This window comes from Mya arenaria, chromosome 4 (assembly GCF_026914265.1).
Source record: "Mya arenaria isolate MELC-2E11 chromosome 4, ASM2691426v1".
Classification (NCBI taxonomy): Eukaryota; Metazoa; Mollusca; class Bivalvia; order Myida; family Myidae; genus Mya; species Mya arenaria.
Window position 1 is genome coordinate 70,436,338 of NC_069125.1, and position 17,276 is coordinate 70,453,613.

The 17,276-nt window shown below is 33.2% G+C and overlaps 1 protein-coding gene across 12 annotated transcripts in view; it reads right to left on the reverse strand.

The window, feature by feature from the left end:
- Positions 1-17,057, reverse strand: part of LOC128231457 (unconventional myosin-XVIIIa-like) — a 69,705-nt gene extending 52,648 nt beyond the window's left edge. For 2 of the 12 annotated variants that reach the window (XM_052944310.1, XM_052944307.1), the window contains exons 1-2: positions 16,951-17,057; positions 14,196-15,210 (exon numbers count right to left, since the gene is read on the reverse strand). In XM_052944310.1, the coding sequence (XP_052800270.1) occupies positions 14,196-15,197 (1,002 nt within the window). In that variant the 5' untranslated portion in view covers positions 15,198-15,210; positions 16,951-17,057. Of the gene's footprint in view, positions 1-159; positions 263-2,317; positions 2,568-6,666; positions 7,320-14,195; positions 15,211-16,950 lie in introns of those variants that run through there. The other 10 variants (XM_052944303.1, XM_052944302.1, XM_052944308.1 and 7 more) reach the window with 9 other exon arrangements.
- Positions 17,058-17,276: the final 219 nt, after the last annotated feature.

Consider the following 17,276-nt stretch of genomic DNA (forward strand, 5'->3'; position numbering starts at 1 on the left):
TGTCATTCATCATAAGCATACGTATTTAAAAAATATCATTTTATTAAATGTTTTAAAAAAACTATTTTTAAAGCAATGCATGTTTTCAATCATTGCCACTGTGATAAACTTTTACTAACAAAACATAATTATGCAATGCCCTCAGGGAACAAGACTTACCACTCAAACTCACCTATTAATCCATTATTTTAAACAATTCATAACATTAGTTACTCCTTAAAGACATTTATGCCTGTTTTTTCATTCATGTCTGTTGATTGATGCCTTAATTAAATTTCAAGATTAAATGTAATCATTTAATTATCAATACACTATTTTTGTAGTGCTCTGTTATAACAAAGCAGATAATGATGATAAAACTCTTGTAAGTTAAACATGCTACTTATGAAATGAATGATGAAAATATTGATGAAAAATCAATTGATGCTTTTAATAAGCTAGCATCTCAAATATTCAAGTTTTCAATACAATGGCCAAAGTATATTCAAATTAGAGAAGCCCATCTTTCAAAATTTTACTTCAAACAATTAAATATCAATATAATTTGATTGAACTGTAACATGATTAAAAATAGACTGGTTTCCTGCAGTCATTTTTTTTATTTATAATTTAGAATACTACAATGGTTCCTAACATGACTGGTTTAACCACTGACTGTCTTTCCAAAGTTTTCAAATGATCAATTAAAGCATAGCAAGTCTGTTGATATCATCTGAAAATGCACTTAACTTTAAACTCCTTTTTGGTAAAAAATCAAATATGATTATGTTGAATACTCTGCCAAATACTGTTTGACATGACAAAGTATTGCTCCTATTGGTAAGAAGGGTCTCATGAACACAAGATGGCCCCTAGTCTTTATTGCTCCTATTGTTAGGAAGGGGTCCCATGACCACAAAATGGCCCCTAGCCATTATTGCCCCTATTGGTAGGAAGGGGTCCCATGACCACAAAATGGCCCCTAGCCATTATTGCCCCTATTGGTAGGAAGGGGTCCCATGACCACAAGATGGCCCTAGCCTCTATTGCTCCTATTGGTAGGAAGGGGTTCCATGACCACAAGATGACCCTAGCCTCTATTGCCCCTATTGGTAGGAAGGGGTTCCATGACCACAAGATGACCCTAGCCTCTATTGCCCCTATTGGTAGGAAGGGGATCCATGAACACAAGATGGCCCTAGCCTTTACTGCCCCTATTGGTAGGAAGGGGATCCATGACCACAAGATGGCCCTAGCCTTTACTGCCCCTATTGTTAGGAAGGGGTCCCTAGCCATTACTGCCCCTATTGGTAGGAAGGGGTCCCATGACCACCAGATGACCCTAGCCTTTACTGCCCCTATTGGTAGGAAGGGGTCCCATGACCACCAGATGACCCTAGCCTCTATTGCCCCTATTGGTAGGAAGGGGATCCATGAACACAAGATGGCCCTAGCCATTACTGCCCCTATTGGTAGGAAGGGGATCCATGACCACAAGATGACCCTAGCCTCTATTGCCCCTATTGGTAGGATGGGGATCCATGAACACAAAATGGCCCCTAGCCATTACTGCCCCTATTGGTAGGAAGGGGTTCCATGACCACAAGATGACCCTAGCCCTTTATTGCGCCTATTGGTAGGAAGGGGTCACATGATCAAAAGCTCGTTTACCAAACTTTCATTCAGGTAGATTTTCATTTCAGTTTAAAGACAAGCCCAAATTATTGTTAACTTGTATGTTATAAGTCTTGCTTTTAAATATTTAATTACAGTTTGCCACTTAATTATGACATTGCATGACTGACAATACCTCTTCATTTCATCTAAAAAAATGCTTCACAAACAGAGCTCTGGATACAGATTGAGACCAGTCTACAGTTCATATTTCCATAATTAATTTATATAGTGTTATAATTGTTCAATTGTGATTTATTTCAGCCCTAAAATGAATCAGTTAGTTTAAAGAAACCTGAGCCCAGCGTGCATCTGGAATGAGTTCAATCAGGCAAGCCACTTGCCAAGTGGTTAACACCTAGCTATGGTGGGCCAGAAATTACTGCAAATTTCTATATCTAGATCTTATAATCATTTTTCCAGCTAGGCACTCACTGATTTGTTGTAGTTTTTAGAAATTTTATTTTTCTTATTCATTTTAAAGAACTTTTGGACATTTCTTTGCAAATTTCACTTTTGTTCATTGATTCTTATTTTATATCATTTAACCAATTTTAACTGTAATATTAAAACAATTGGGTAGCTGAAAATAGGGAGACATTAATGCAATTTTATATTGAAATAAAATGATAAAGAAATGAAAAACTAAAAATGTAATACATACCATTTTGCTTTCGATGTTGTCCTGTTCTGAAGTTTTCTAAAGTAAAAGCTGATTTAAATCCAACAGCAGCCGAATTTCACGATCAATTAAAACGTGCAGTAATCAACTTCTCTTTATATAATGTGTGTTCACCGTCACTGATGTGGAATATGACCGCCTACCGAAACTTTCCACGCTTTCATTTGCATATACAAAATAATATTTCTATTATTACTCATCTCAGTTTGTTAAATTAAGGTTATAGTCATGTACAAAACATCAATTTATAACCAAACTGAGAAAGAAATGAGCCACATTTAGGAACTTCAACACAATTAATATGATACCAAACATATTGCACCTTCCGCTTTCGTTCTTGATACCACTTATGATCTTGGATTTCAAGACCATTTTAATGATAATGCACAAGACATTCGCTCAAATGTCACTATTGATGCAATTTAATGTAAAGTAAATACACAAAAATATACTCCAGTACTTTCAATACACAGCTTTAATTTCAATGTATATAAATTACTTTCAAGTGTACTATTTTCAATAGGAAACCTTTAGTTTATTTAAGAGAAGTATTGCCTATTTCAAACTTTTAACCACATGTTGAGAAGTTACAGGAAATTTAAAGACCTTTATTTGAACACTTTACAACAGTGTCCTACAAAATTGGTGAAAATATCAGGCTACAAGGCCTATTGAAAGTTACTGATCCTTCAATGTCCACACTATTTATTTTCGGCACTTAAAAACTCGGTAAATCATTGTTACAGTGTGAACAAATAATTCTTTAATAAAAATGCTGTGAAAAAAGAACATAATAACCTTCTTTCTGTTGCACAGAATATTTTCATTAAACTTCATAGTATTAAGAATTACTATAGAACAATACTCAACTGACCCAAATTCACAGTTAGATTTAGAAATGTGGATTGAAGGCCATATGATTTTATTATATACATTGCTCTTTCAATTAAAGTCATACATCAGTGAAAGTTCTTGTTATCACTTTCACTATTAAGTCCAGATAAAATGCCTGTATTCTTGATGAAGGTATCAGCATCCATCACCAACTTTCCGGCTGGGTTTCAGCCAGTACATTTCAGGTTCATAGCGATCAGACACTCAAATAGTGAATACATTGTGCTCTGCCAGTGTGATTATGCATAACAATTGGTTGCTTATTTAGTATTTAAAACATTGTTAATTTATTGAAGCAATCCTATGAAACAAAACATGATTGTTATTTAAATTGAAATCATTTTTTGTTAGAAATATTTCTTAAAACTTGGTTGCTTTTATGAAGCAAAACCTAGCCCTATATTAACATGACACAACTGGGAGTGTAGCTCAGCCTGGTCATTTGTTGGAGGTTGTTTGTCAGAAGTGGTCAAAGTAATCCATTGGATTGTACAACCATGTGCTTATATTTATTGATTAAAGATACCGTAATTATTCTATCATCGCCCATCCTCTAATAATCTCCCACCCCCCAGCTTTCGGCCTGACAATGACCATCTTTTAGGCAAAATCGTGCAAAAAAACATTGCCTCCAAAAACCATACCTTTCAAACAACAATAATGTTCAATACCTAATCATGTTCTTTTCGCTAATAATATTTTGTTAATTATTCAAAAGTTGTCAAAATATTCTGGTGTGTGGAAAGTAAAATCTTAAAATAAGCTCATTTCTTTCTCTTTGCCTCGGCAACAAAAATCCAACAACTCCATCTCGAATGACAGAAACACGAAATGGCATCCAAAACAGTCATGGATTCAAGCGCACTGCATTTCCAGTTCAAACCAATCACTGATAAACAAAATAGCAAGATTGCAGATATGTTGAAAATACATCCAAAAGTGTGTGGCAAAACAAACATTTAAACAAAAGTTACAAGAGTTGTGTGACCCAAACAAGGTGAAAAGGATCCCTCTGTAAATGGAGAATAGTTACATGCTATCACAGGCAGCTAGGTTATACTGAAGGAATTAAACTCTATACAAAGTTGGAAACTGTCATGTTTGTGTTTGCCCAGGTTGATAAGATCACTAATGATATTTCTACAATTTCTGTACAGCTTTATTAAAGCTAGGGACTTAAGAAACAGCCTTCCCTATCTAAGCAATCTGTCAATTTTGTATACGTTTTTATTTGAAATTGTTTTGATAAATGGTCCAAGTATGTATAATCATTGCAGATAAAACGTAGTCAAAATATATATTCCATGTGTATGCAATATATTTAAGCAATAATTTTTTAAGTATATAATGCAATAAACAAACACATCCGAAAAAACAACTCAGATGGCTGTAATAATCTACAAATTAGAGGGATCTTTGACAGAGGCAATGAACTGTACAATATTCTTCATTGACACTTTTATGAAAAATGTTTAATTTATAATAATGGGCCCAAATAGATCTTCCCACAATTTAGACAGTGTTGACAAAATACCAATTCAATCCCATCGCCAGTATGAATGGAGAAGTGATCTCGTGTTACCTACAGTCAATGGTGGTGTCCAATCCGCTGAAAACAGCACAAGGTCTTCACTTTAACAACCCTATCATACCTTTATTCTTATGAAATATGATATCTTACTATTTTAAAGTAGGCTTTCATAATAATTGGGAATTCCCTGTTTCATCTTCATGTTGCACAATTCAAGGGAGGAAACAGTTGCATAACAAAGTAATAATGTAATTGAAGTTACTTCCCCTAGTCATTAAACGGCCTATGTTCTCAAATCTTTATTCTTTGTAGGTATGTGTGAACTTATATGGCAAGGAAATAGCCATTTTTTTAGCAAATAGAGCAAAGCATCAATACAATTTTCAAGCTTGAGATATTTTAATTATTTCCATCCTCCATAACAATATCAACACAGTGAAATGGAATTTATACGGTAAGCGACGACTGAGCGCTACACCAATTAATATAAAAATGTATGAATACTTACAAAGGTTAGCATAAAGTTTAAATATTTCACATATAAATTTGTCGATTTTAATTAGGAAAATTTTATATACTTTTGTAAGAATTGCATCATTAAAAATATTCTTTACAATTCATAGACTGATGTTTAGGAATGTTGCACAGGGCTAACATATATATTTCGCTGTCCATTGTAATTGCAGTGAAACTGCAGTCGTTTGAACAGACGGTCGTTCCAAAACTGGGGGTCACTCGAGGTAATAGCTTAGTCCTGACCATTATTCCTACTATTTTCATATGAAATATACTGATGCTGGATCGAAACATAAATAAGTCGAGGAGTCAAGTACGATCACCGGTCCCAAATACACAAATCATGCACAAAACCTTATGATTAACTGGAGGTCATAATTTCACAGATTTTCCCGAAAGCATGTTCAAAAATAAAGAAACAATGGGCAGGTGTTTAAAAATGTGTTTTTACCTGCCAAAAAATTGCTGTTAATTCATGTATTGGTTTTTATTTTACATTTTCACGTTTAGTTTACGACAGTTTTTGAACTTATGAGAGATTTCCACAACGCAATACATAATCGGTGCCGAAAGAAACGGACGACTTCAAACTTTGAAAATATATTGTAAGACATTTTATAAAAGGCTGGAAACTGAGGTAACCTATAATAAAGGGCTACAAATATATCTCAACTTATGCCACTTCCACTGATCCAAAGTTTATCAACATAAATATAAATAATAATATTCTTCATAACAAGCAATAACATTGGATAACAATGACAATTAGATGATCATCTGTACATGAATAATTTACTGTTTTCTGTGTCAAGGTAAATATATACAGCAATGAATATTGACAATTCAAGTAATAGACTGATGACATGAAGTAAAATATAAGTGATTGAGAATGGCCAGAGTGAGTGTAGCCAATGAGCCATTGAGTTGTTTTGATTCTTCAAATACTGTTATACTGCTTCTTCTCAGAATTGTACAGAAGACAACGACAGTAATATTTTATTGATTCTGCATGACCTTGCTTCACCGGCACTCTGCCAATAGACCAAACCCCCCATGTGACTTACAACACATCATGTTTACAAATACAGTATAATTTTAAAAATTTAAAGTTTATACAAAACTAAATAAACATGATATTGACATTGACAAATTCATTGAAACGAACTTATCAATTGCAAGTATAAATTCATAAATTGAATACCAAACAACAAATTTGTTAAAATGTAAAACTGTTAGTTAGCCATCCTACATCTTTTATTTATTTGTTTAAATCAGATACATATTACAAACATTACAACAATTTAAATACTGTCTGTTAAAAGAGCATCTGTTTCAGAGGCAGAAAGGCGCACAAATGAGTTGTGTCTACAGTAATGGAACAGTGACCTACCCTTCGAAGTCGTTTCACATGGTTCAGATTCGAGTTTGACGACTTCAGTCTCGGACTCGACCGTCGTGTTATCAGAGTACTCATTGTGGCCGGCAATCTACAGGCAAGCTGGCACTCTAGTGTTCAACATGCTTGTATTCTAACTATTCCCTTGTTGTTTTCACAATTATTACATTTTTATCTTCCCCTAGAAACACAACTAGAATGCTAATAGATCCATGAAGTTTACTCACAGAAAAAGAACTGTTATAAAGTTCAAGTAGACCGGATTAATGTACTTCCCAACTTTGATTTTTCAGTTGCAATCAGTCAAAACAAATTCCATAATCACTTTTTTTATCAAATAAAATCAGCACGCTCTTTGTTTAAACAATTTCCTTTCAACCAAGTTTTATCGGTCAAAAAACACTACAATTTTCAAAAAGGATTGCAAAACCTCTGAGATTACAAACAACTAGGATTCCACAACATTCAAACACATATATATCCATTTATATCATCTTATTCCAATATATGAGAACACTATATTGGCACTATGTGACCCACCCATAAATAGCCTGCCGGAAACAAGTGTACATCAACACTACTTGAGGTAGGTATCATTTCTCATGTATTTTCCTCTCTATTCATCATTTCTGTTACACTTGTATTTACTGTGTGGCCAGCGATCCATGACCCTGTCATAATTGACGAGACACCCCAAACCGTCTGTTCACACTTGGTGACAAAACCCGTCCTTAAACCAATGTGCACCCAACACTCATCATTATTACTGATTCATCAACTGTGAAAAATAGTGTATCTAAATTATACAGTAGCACATTTGGTTTGGGACAGCAAGAAAATCCCTTGAAATAGCAAGACGGCTTAAGCTTTGGATTTTCACTCCTTGTTATTTTTAATGATTTATGGCCAAAAATGAGATTGCTTAAGTCGTTTTTTAAATGGCCTCGGGCAGGAGACGGAGCTTGTTTCGCAACGCTCAGAATATGTTATTTGGCATGGACTTGTGACCAAAATATATTAAAAAAACTGGCTTATGTCATAAAAATGTTTGAGTTAAATCATTAAAACCCAAAACTGGGTTAAAATAGTCTTGGTTGTCATAACCTTTTGTATGACATTAACATAACATAATACCATAAAATAATTTTATATCAAAAGGGCCAAGGTCATTAAGTTACAATATTTATTTAATAATGAAAACTTCTTATTTGGAAGAAACCTTACCAATAGAAAACCACTCTTCTTTACAAAGACATGACAATGGCAAGCAGTGAAGAAGTTCTACATGTGTATATTGATTTGCAGATTTTCTCCCTCAATACCTAAAATTCCTTCAAATATGCTTAATACTATATTATCGTTCAACTCAAGCATTTTTAATACTTTAAACTATCTCATGTCTTTTTCATAGTGAAATATTATATGGCTATCAAAGGTTAATGTCTACTATAATGATTCAGAATTTCTCCGGTTTCAAAGACAGTCAGAAAGTATGATGGCAAAGGAATTATATCTCAATGTCCTTGTCTATTTCTAGTCTTAAATTTGTGGTGTGAATATCAATCTTCTAATACATGATTTGTTGACAATAGATACCTCTGTTATACAGAAAAATATTTTTCTCTCTGCATGGTTGATGATAGAAAAATAGAAGGGTTTAGAGACAAATTTGAAAAATCACCACCCTAATAGAAAAGCATGTAATACCGGTATATATTTAAGAATTTATACAAAAACAAATATGCCGGAGTTCTGGACTCTGGAGCATACTAATATTGTGTAATATAAGGAGCGCAATACTTTTTATACGCCAGAACAAGTATTTTCTTACTACTCAATAACCTTTTTTTAAATCACTAATAACAGTAAAATGTCACTTTTAATCAATGTATGCATCATTTTATTGCAGCATATTTTATAGAAAACATGAAAAAAACGACAAGTATAAGGAATTTAAAAAAAGTGTGATTAGATTGTATAGGATAGAAACTGACGTGACATCACTTCAGATGCACCGCAAACAAATTCCGCATGTATGTCTATGACGTCCAATGAATATGTAGAAGACTCTGCGCTGAACAGTGGAAGTATTCCCGCAAAGTTAACCCCCAATTTCAACAGTTTACAATCCTGATATCAAATTATATTGGACAATAGGAATATATAGGGAAATAATTTTGTGTACGTAATATATACTTAATACTACTAAAATAAATCATGACCAATGGCACCCAATAAGAATGGTTCTAACCCTAACCATATTGTTAACAACTCTGTTCTTATAATAAGATTAATCTATACAAAATCTAAGTTATAAAATCTGGTTAAAATCAATTATTTTTATTTAAAATTTATCAACATGACAAATATTTGATCAGTATCGAGAAAGAAAATTATTGACCTATCCTTAACAGATAACAATCTCAAGAAATCCGACACGGGGTAAACATGTAGTTATGTCCCATTGGCGAACAGAAGTTAATTAAGCAGAAAGACTGGATGATGATGCATGATCAGCAAGAATGACTATCCAATAAAAATGCTTCCAGAAAGACCAAAATACTGTTTCTGAAGTTTGAATTCTCATTGATTACTCATCATTAAGTTAACAAGAAGTCATTTGTTTGTTTGTTAGTAACTGTCATCATACAATCTTGTCCATATGCTATACTTCGCAGTTATAGTTTAATTTGTAAGACCTGTTTTCAATCAATCAAAATGGTTTCCTTCCATACAAAGTGATCACAGGCTACCAAAGAATGTTTGACATAACATTTTACTACTTCAGAATATCTTTGCTGCAGCTTCAGCAATACTACCCTTTGTAGCAATATATATAGAGACATTGCAAGGAGTGACAATTCTAATTGTTACAACTGTCAATGCTGTCCCTTCGAGGGGTAAAATTAAGAAGTGGCTCATATGACAGCTGCCAGAATAATTACCATTACAACAAGTTATGTTTTGCTTTAAAATGAACGCTGTTTGTCATAAAAATATTATTGGATATTCCCACAATTTTAATGGCCATCACAATATTAACATAAGAGGTGGTAGTTGCTGGGTATTTTCGAAACAAAAATTGTCAAAATAAGGTTAAATTTAATAAGCGCATATCTTTTGTGCCTTGCTCTTAAATTTTAAATATATAAGATACAATTTTAAACATTTTTAACACTGCAATGTTCTTAAACTAAACTTTAAAACATGGAATAGAAGTTTTGTTTAAGATATTATACGAATGCTGCTATTGGTATTGTATACAAACTACTGAAATACAGAAAAATACAAAACCATTCACTACCAAACTTACATGCAAACATACCATTTTCTATGAGTTTCACATGATGATGATCAGTCATTAACTTTGGAGTGTTCTGTGAAAGCTTATCTCTATGGACAATTAAACATGAATTGGTAGCCAAAACCCTGGTAGTCTATTAACAGGGAAATAAGTCGTAAACTTTTCAGTTGCAATACATTTTACAAGTTGCTTCCCTTCATACTGAATTCATGGATGTATGCATTATCATTCATTACATTCTTTTGTCATTCTAACACTTACAATTGGTTAAGTACCTCTGTATTTGTGGCCTATACAGATAGCACAATTGAAGGACATCAAAACATTGAATTTATATCTTGATAACATAAATTGATTATACTGTAAAACAAGATTAGATACATCTATTAAAATAGGAACGGTATCTTCTGTATTATTTTATTTAAACTATTTTTTTTTAAATGACTCATAAAGATAGCTACATTATGACCACTTGAAAATTTACTACAAAGTACAGTAAATATAACAACAAGTTGTACTGTTTTGGAGTGTTTTCTTAGTTTTTGTCTATACTTTAACTCCCATAACAGTAACAAGAAGAATCGGTGCCGATAATTATACCGCTATTCTTATTCCCTTGTACAACGCATGCTATTTATTGAACGTTTAAGGACAACATAGTACAAAACTTTTGTTGCATCACTCCCTGCCCTCATGATTGAAATAATATATACTTACGCAAAGTGCTTATGGAATCATGAGAAAAAGAAGCGCCATAATAAAAATATTTTGAATAAACAATTTCCATTAACAAGAGGTGTCATAAGACAGTGTGCTGAGCTAAACCCTATACTTGTATTAGGATAAAAATATTTTGAATAAACAATTTCCATTAACAAGAGGTGTCATAAGACAGTGTGCTGAGCTAAACCCTATACTTGTATTAGGATCAAATGGGGTTACCGTAAGTAACATAAAGGTCTAATGCCTTGACCACCAAAGGTGATGTATAATGTCCGTTGCATAATTATTTTTGAGAACTGATCAAACATGCCGAAAATCTTAAGGAACAAAAAGCTTGTCTACCTAACTAAATTGTCTAATGGCCCTGTACACTTGTGTGAAGTATCAAGTCAAATGAAAGAACGGTTTTTAAAATATGGTCAAAAAGTGCCAAAGTGACAAAATATTTTAACCAAACTTTGTAAGTCAATCAAGGGCCATAATTTGTATTTTGGATCATAATAGAATTGTCCAACTTAATTGTCTGATGGCCCAGAACAACTGTGTAAAAGACCAAGTCAATTGAACAAAGGGAATTGGAAATATATATTTACGATCATAGTTTTTAAAGTTGTCTTACTTCATTGTGAATGATATTTGAGGTATGAGTAAAAATCCTAACCTGCCCAAAAACTTTAACCAGACACAGATGCCAACAAAGATGTGAGTAGAATGGCCCTCCTTATTCTTCTATTAATAAAACTAAAAATGGTTAAATGCTATAAAACTATTTTCTTGAACTGTTCGACTGTCTAACTGCTATGGGTGTAGCACACTCCACCTCTGCCAGACCCACACCTATCTCCCCTATAACAGGCTTATCAGCAAACTGGCTTAATACCTTTCTCACAATTTCACACAATAGGCATAACTCTGAGCTATGAAAATAAATAATACAACTGATGTATTTCCAACAAAAGTCGATTAAATTTAAAGGTTTTCTACTGATGAAAAATAAAAGAAAGTTGAAATGTAAAGACCCAAATGCAATGTTTTCACTTTAGAAAAGCTCTATATACATGTTAATATTTTGGTAACCAGGTAACTACCAATGAAAGGGGTGAGAAAAACATGAGTGGATTACCAAAGATGTGTTCTAAAATACATACATGTAAAAAAGCAACAATGAATTTCGTAGGAACAATCTACAATTATATGGGTTATGAACTTAAGACAGCCATGATATTTCAATACTGCATGTATGTGTACCTTGACTTGGGGCTAACTAGGCAATTTGAGTAGTTTACCATTGTAGTGGGCGACAGGGCGCTATCTGTCCACATTCCTGCCAAGATAACTGGTCAATATGCAGGAACCCTGACTGTATGACCTTAGATTCAACAATCTAAGAATAAACATGAAATAAAAAAATGTTTGATGTTTCCAAACTATTTCTTTCCAAGACATTATAACCTTGAACAGTTAAAAACCTGTTATTTGTCATATCCTTTTTACACTGTGATCTTTGCATGTACAAGTAATTCATTTATTTATGATTATAACACATTCATAAAAGTAAGCCCATAAAGTTTATGGGTGTATATATGTATGTAGTGAGTCATTCTTTTTCATATCACTTTTATAGTTGCTGATATTTAAACAAGAATTTATGCTTTTACATTCAATTATACAAGCAAGCACTAAAATTTACAATGAATTGGAAGAATGAACAATATTTCACATACTTTGCAAAATAGAAAATTATGAAAGAATGTATACATATTCTGAAGAAAGGAGAATCAGTAATAGATATGTATTAAGTACAATCTGCAGTCATTTTAATGTCATGTATACATGTATTTCAGAAATCTCAGAAACATGTCAAAAATGTGTCCTGTTTTTGTGATATATCCCGGTAGTTTTATTTCAGTAGCATGCATTACATACATTTTACATCATCATTGAAATAGATTTGACATATTGATTAAGATATCAATAAACATGATTTAAAAAGTGTAGATATACTTAAAGGTGATATTGGTATTTGTTACACACGAGATGGAAATATTTTATTTATTTTATTTGTTTTTAAAGAAAAATATTTTTTGTAGAAAAACAAACCAAAAAAAAATAATTGTTACTCAAAATTCAACCAAAAAAGGTGAAAAAATATTTAGTCAAATAATGAAAAAATCAAATATAGTTGGAAATGTGAGAAAATGTAAGGTTGCCATTAAAATAAAGTTCAATTTGTATTGATTTGGTTCCATTTAAGGTAATGTACCTGCACTTTGCCCTTTGATTCTGCCAAACATCTCTCTTGTTTTCTTTGTTTGAGATATTTTTAAGCAAAGCTTTCAAAAACTGGAGCATCGTTTGTTAGTTTACATTACCAATATAAAATTTTGATAAAAGGAAAATAAAATTGGTAAGCATCACTCTTGGAGTTTGTTTCTCTATAATTCCATATGATATAGTTTTGAAGAACATTTCAGTTTGAATACTGTTCCATTTAAGGGATAATATCAACTGTGGCCAGAAATGTTGTACTGGGGAACACTTCCAATAAAGATAGTTGATATCCTCAATATACATATAATCATATTACAGAAACCACAGGGGTTTGAATTGGCGAGATTATATTTAACAACATTTTTTATATTTAACAACATTTTTTATTGTAAAAAACATGTCTTGATAAAGGAATATGCAATTACATGTATTTCCAGAATTGAGTATTTTTATTTAAATACAGTATTCATCTATATACCTACATGTAAGTCTACTGTTTCTTCAGATTTCCTTAAATCATGACTTTTCTTTCAAACTTTACAAATTGGTATAGTAAGACTATTTGAAGGAGTCAATGTGAAAGTTACATACACATGTACATGTACCAATTTCCCCCATGATAATGTTATGGTATTTTAAATGTTCAAATACCAATACTTGTAATTATCCACAGAGAATGTAATTGTACAACCATACAACCAACATACAATAAAAGCTGCCCTCAACAATGGGTTAAATGGTATGACATGAAGCTTGTAGACAGCAGACAGAAATGTCTTCAACTCAATGAATACCAAACATTGCCATGTATAACATAGCAGTTTTTCTATTTGAACACTAATTTAAAGGTTTACTTAACTCTTAATAAAAAATCTGTCACCAGCATATATATCTACTTATCAATCAAGTCTTCAACTTCTAGAGAAGAACCATGCTCTTTTGAAAATGTGCCTTTAAATCTAATTTCATTTATTCTGATATGAAGTTTGATCCCAGACATCTCTTATTTCATTGTTTTTATCCAGATTGAGAAACAGTGTTCTTGATATCAAAATCACTTATAATTATGAATGGTAAGTGGCAAGGATGTAAGTTTCTTGATGAACAGCTTAATACAGTTATAATAAATTTAACAAGTTTGTGATTCTTCTATAGATCTTAAAAATCTACAACTAACAAGCACACAAAATAAACTCTGTGAAATGTAGGCAATTGAAATACATACTGGTTTCTTGTATCTGAAGCTGCCTGACCGCTTCAGTGTGCCACCTTTCACAACATCCTCTTGGATTTCCACTAGCGAGTTGCCATCAATGGAGGGGCGGACGGACAGCTCAACCAATTCTGGAATTGGTTGAACCTTCAGGGTGACACCATCTCCGGTCTTACGGATCATGTCAATGATGTCTTCCCTTGATGTGTTTTCTACATTTACACCATTTACTTCTATCAGTTTATCACCAGGTATCAAACCAGTATGGCTGCTGCCTTGACCTGCACCGGGTTCAGCAAATATTACTGTGTGTTTTCTTTCATTGCCTGCACTGTCTTTTTGAGTAATTGTTCCTTTTCTTAAACTGAAGCCAAAATCCCCAGCTTTAGTTCTATTTATTTCTAGTTCTCTGACTCTAGGTGGTTTACTGGGGATGATATCTGGGAGCTTCAATGCAGCTTTGAATGCTTTCTCTGGTGGGGGTGTATCAGGAGGGGGTGGAGGGGTAAACTCAGGGGGTCTGTCCTTGACAGATGCCCGAGATCCCCTCTTTTTCTGACTATCATCCTTTGTGGGAATGGCAGCAGTCTCATTATACACAGTATTGGATTTCAAGACAGTGCTGTCATCCAGGTTTTCTGATACAACTGGCTTCTCACCTTTGGATTTCAGGATGCTCTTTGGTTTAGGCATGATTTGGGGAGCAATTTTGCGTGGCATGTCTCCACCTGCTCCTGGGTGTTCTTTCTGTGGACTTAGTCTTCCTGCACTTCCTATACTTGTACTGCTATCACTGTCTCTTTGCAAGAAACCACCATCATCATCTGGAGATGCTGTTCCACTTTTTCTTTTAAAGACTCCTTTCTTAATTTCTTCTAACCTATTCAATTCATCTTGTGTGACAGGTTCCCGGTGTTTATCCTTCTTCTCTTTTTCTTTCTTTTCCTTTTTTTCCTTCTTTTTCTCTTCTTTTTCTTTCTTATGCTCCTTGTCTTTTTTCATAAAACTAAACATCTTGACAGTTCACCTGGAACATAAAAACTAGGATTCAATGTATTTATTTTCAAAGACAATGTAAAATATAGTTTTATGCTTTAGGTTTCCTATGTTTATGTGAATACTTATGTGAATTTGATGCCTCCATTGACCATTTTTTATAATGGCATCATTTGAAAGTGTGTTATGAACTTATGAGTTAGAGTTTTAGCAAATGTACCACCCTTCTGCCCTAATGGATGCCTTCTTAGAATTAATTGCGTAAGCTGTCCAGCTAGTGCAGTGGATAGCACACTCCCTTCTAATCTAGGCAACCCACATTTAAATGCTGGTCTGGGCGCATGTGAGTTTGGTTGGTTGTCACCAAAAACAGAAAAGTGTGTTCTCTCCAGGTTCACCCACATCACAAGACCACACTCTGGCACAACATTTGTGCTACTGAGAGTGACTTAGTATAAGTTGATATAACTTTTTTTCATTGTAAAATAAATAAAATTTAAACTATTATGCTTAAGATACCATATATGTCCTATTAAACATGTAGGACACTTGTCTTTTTGAGAACCCTGCCCGCTAAAAACAACCATTATTCCTCATTCAGTAACTTTTTAAAATACGCTAAATTTGATTTAAAAAACATGAAATATTGATCAGTATCTGCTGCATCATCACTGTATACATACCCTGATGTGTAAATCAATAAACACTCAATCAATGAACACTCAGCTGCGATATAATTGTCAGTACAAAGAGTGAGATTGTATAAAAGCCACTTTTAGCATGAATAGCCACAAAGCATTTAGTGTTGTAATTCACTGAATTCTCAGCAATGTTTGTGTTATCGTAATCTTCAATTTTTCAAATGCTGACTATACCCTATGGGAATCTAGGCTCTAGCTACCATAATGAGCGATCAGGGATACTTTTTTTCTTTCTTTTTTTGACATTTCTTATGTATCCCTGTAACGCTATAACTCTCTGCCTTTTAACACAAGGTGAAATAATATATAGTAATATTATGCATCGATGTTGAATAATAATGATAAAATTGTTCAATATATACCCGACAGTGATCTAAAATGGACTGAATTTGTCATTAGAGTCGTTATTTTCACATAGATATATTCTGGGTCACGAATACCATGTTATACATGTACACAACCTGTCAGATTTGTCCAATATTTACAGATAGGGATACTTGATAAACAATCGACTCATGTGTTTTATGATATCTGAACATGTTTTTTTAGCATAATGACATAAAATAAATATGTGTGTAATAGCAGGCAATAATTCGAAATTATAACGGAGATTATTTCAAAATTGTGGCAGTGAGGATTCTCTGCGCAAGGACTGTTTGCTGCTTGTTGCTGGGATGGTAGACGTCTGGAGTTTGCCATAGTAAAAAAATCCTCAAAGACTCGTTGACAGCCATTTAGGTTGACTAATCTAGGCTCTAGCTGGTTCAACAAATATTACCTATGACATTGTACACAATGTGGACCTACATATTTAATATGTACTAAATTTACAGATAAGCAAATCAGTGAAATGCATAGACTATACGAATTAACCTGTGAGATATATAATACACATCTCCGCCCTGAAATCTGACTCTGACAGTAACAGCCTGATTTGCTTCCGGATTCGATTCTCTATGAAACACATCGGATTTAGTCATACAAGTATACAGTTTGCAAGTGAACAATTGACCGAACTTGGTGAAATAAACATTTTAACAATTATTGCACATAAATACGTTGCAAATTACCGTATTGATTATGAGAAAATCCACAAATTATAACATGTACTGGATATTTGTTTCTTTCCAAACTAAACGTTGGGAAATAAGTGAGTTGTAGAAATAGCACGTTTCTGTTCAAGGTTACAAACAACCAAGAATAATTAATGCAAGACTTGAGGCAATACCCTCCCCTTTTTTGCGAAAAAACGTAACACGTAAAGTAAAGGAAAACTTAATAATTTAAACAATGCTGTTTTAAACAGGACGGTGGTTTTTCCATCACAACAAATATAAAACATTTCACTTATTCCCACAAACATATCTGAAGTTGAGTGAGACGAGCAACATATAGC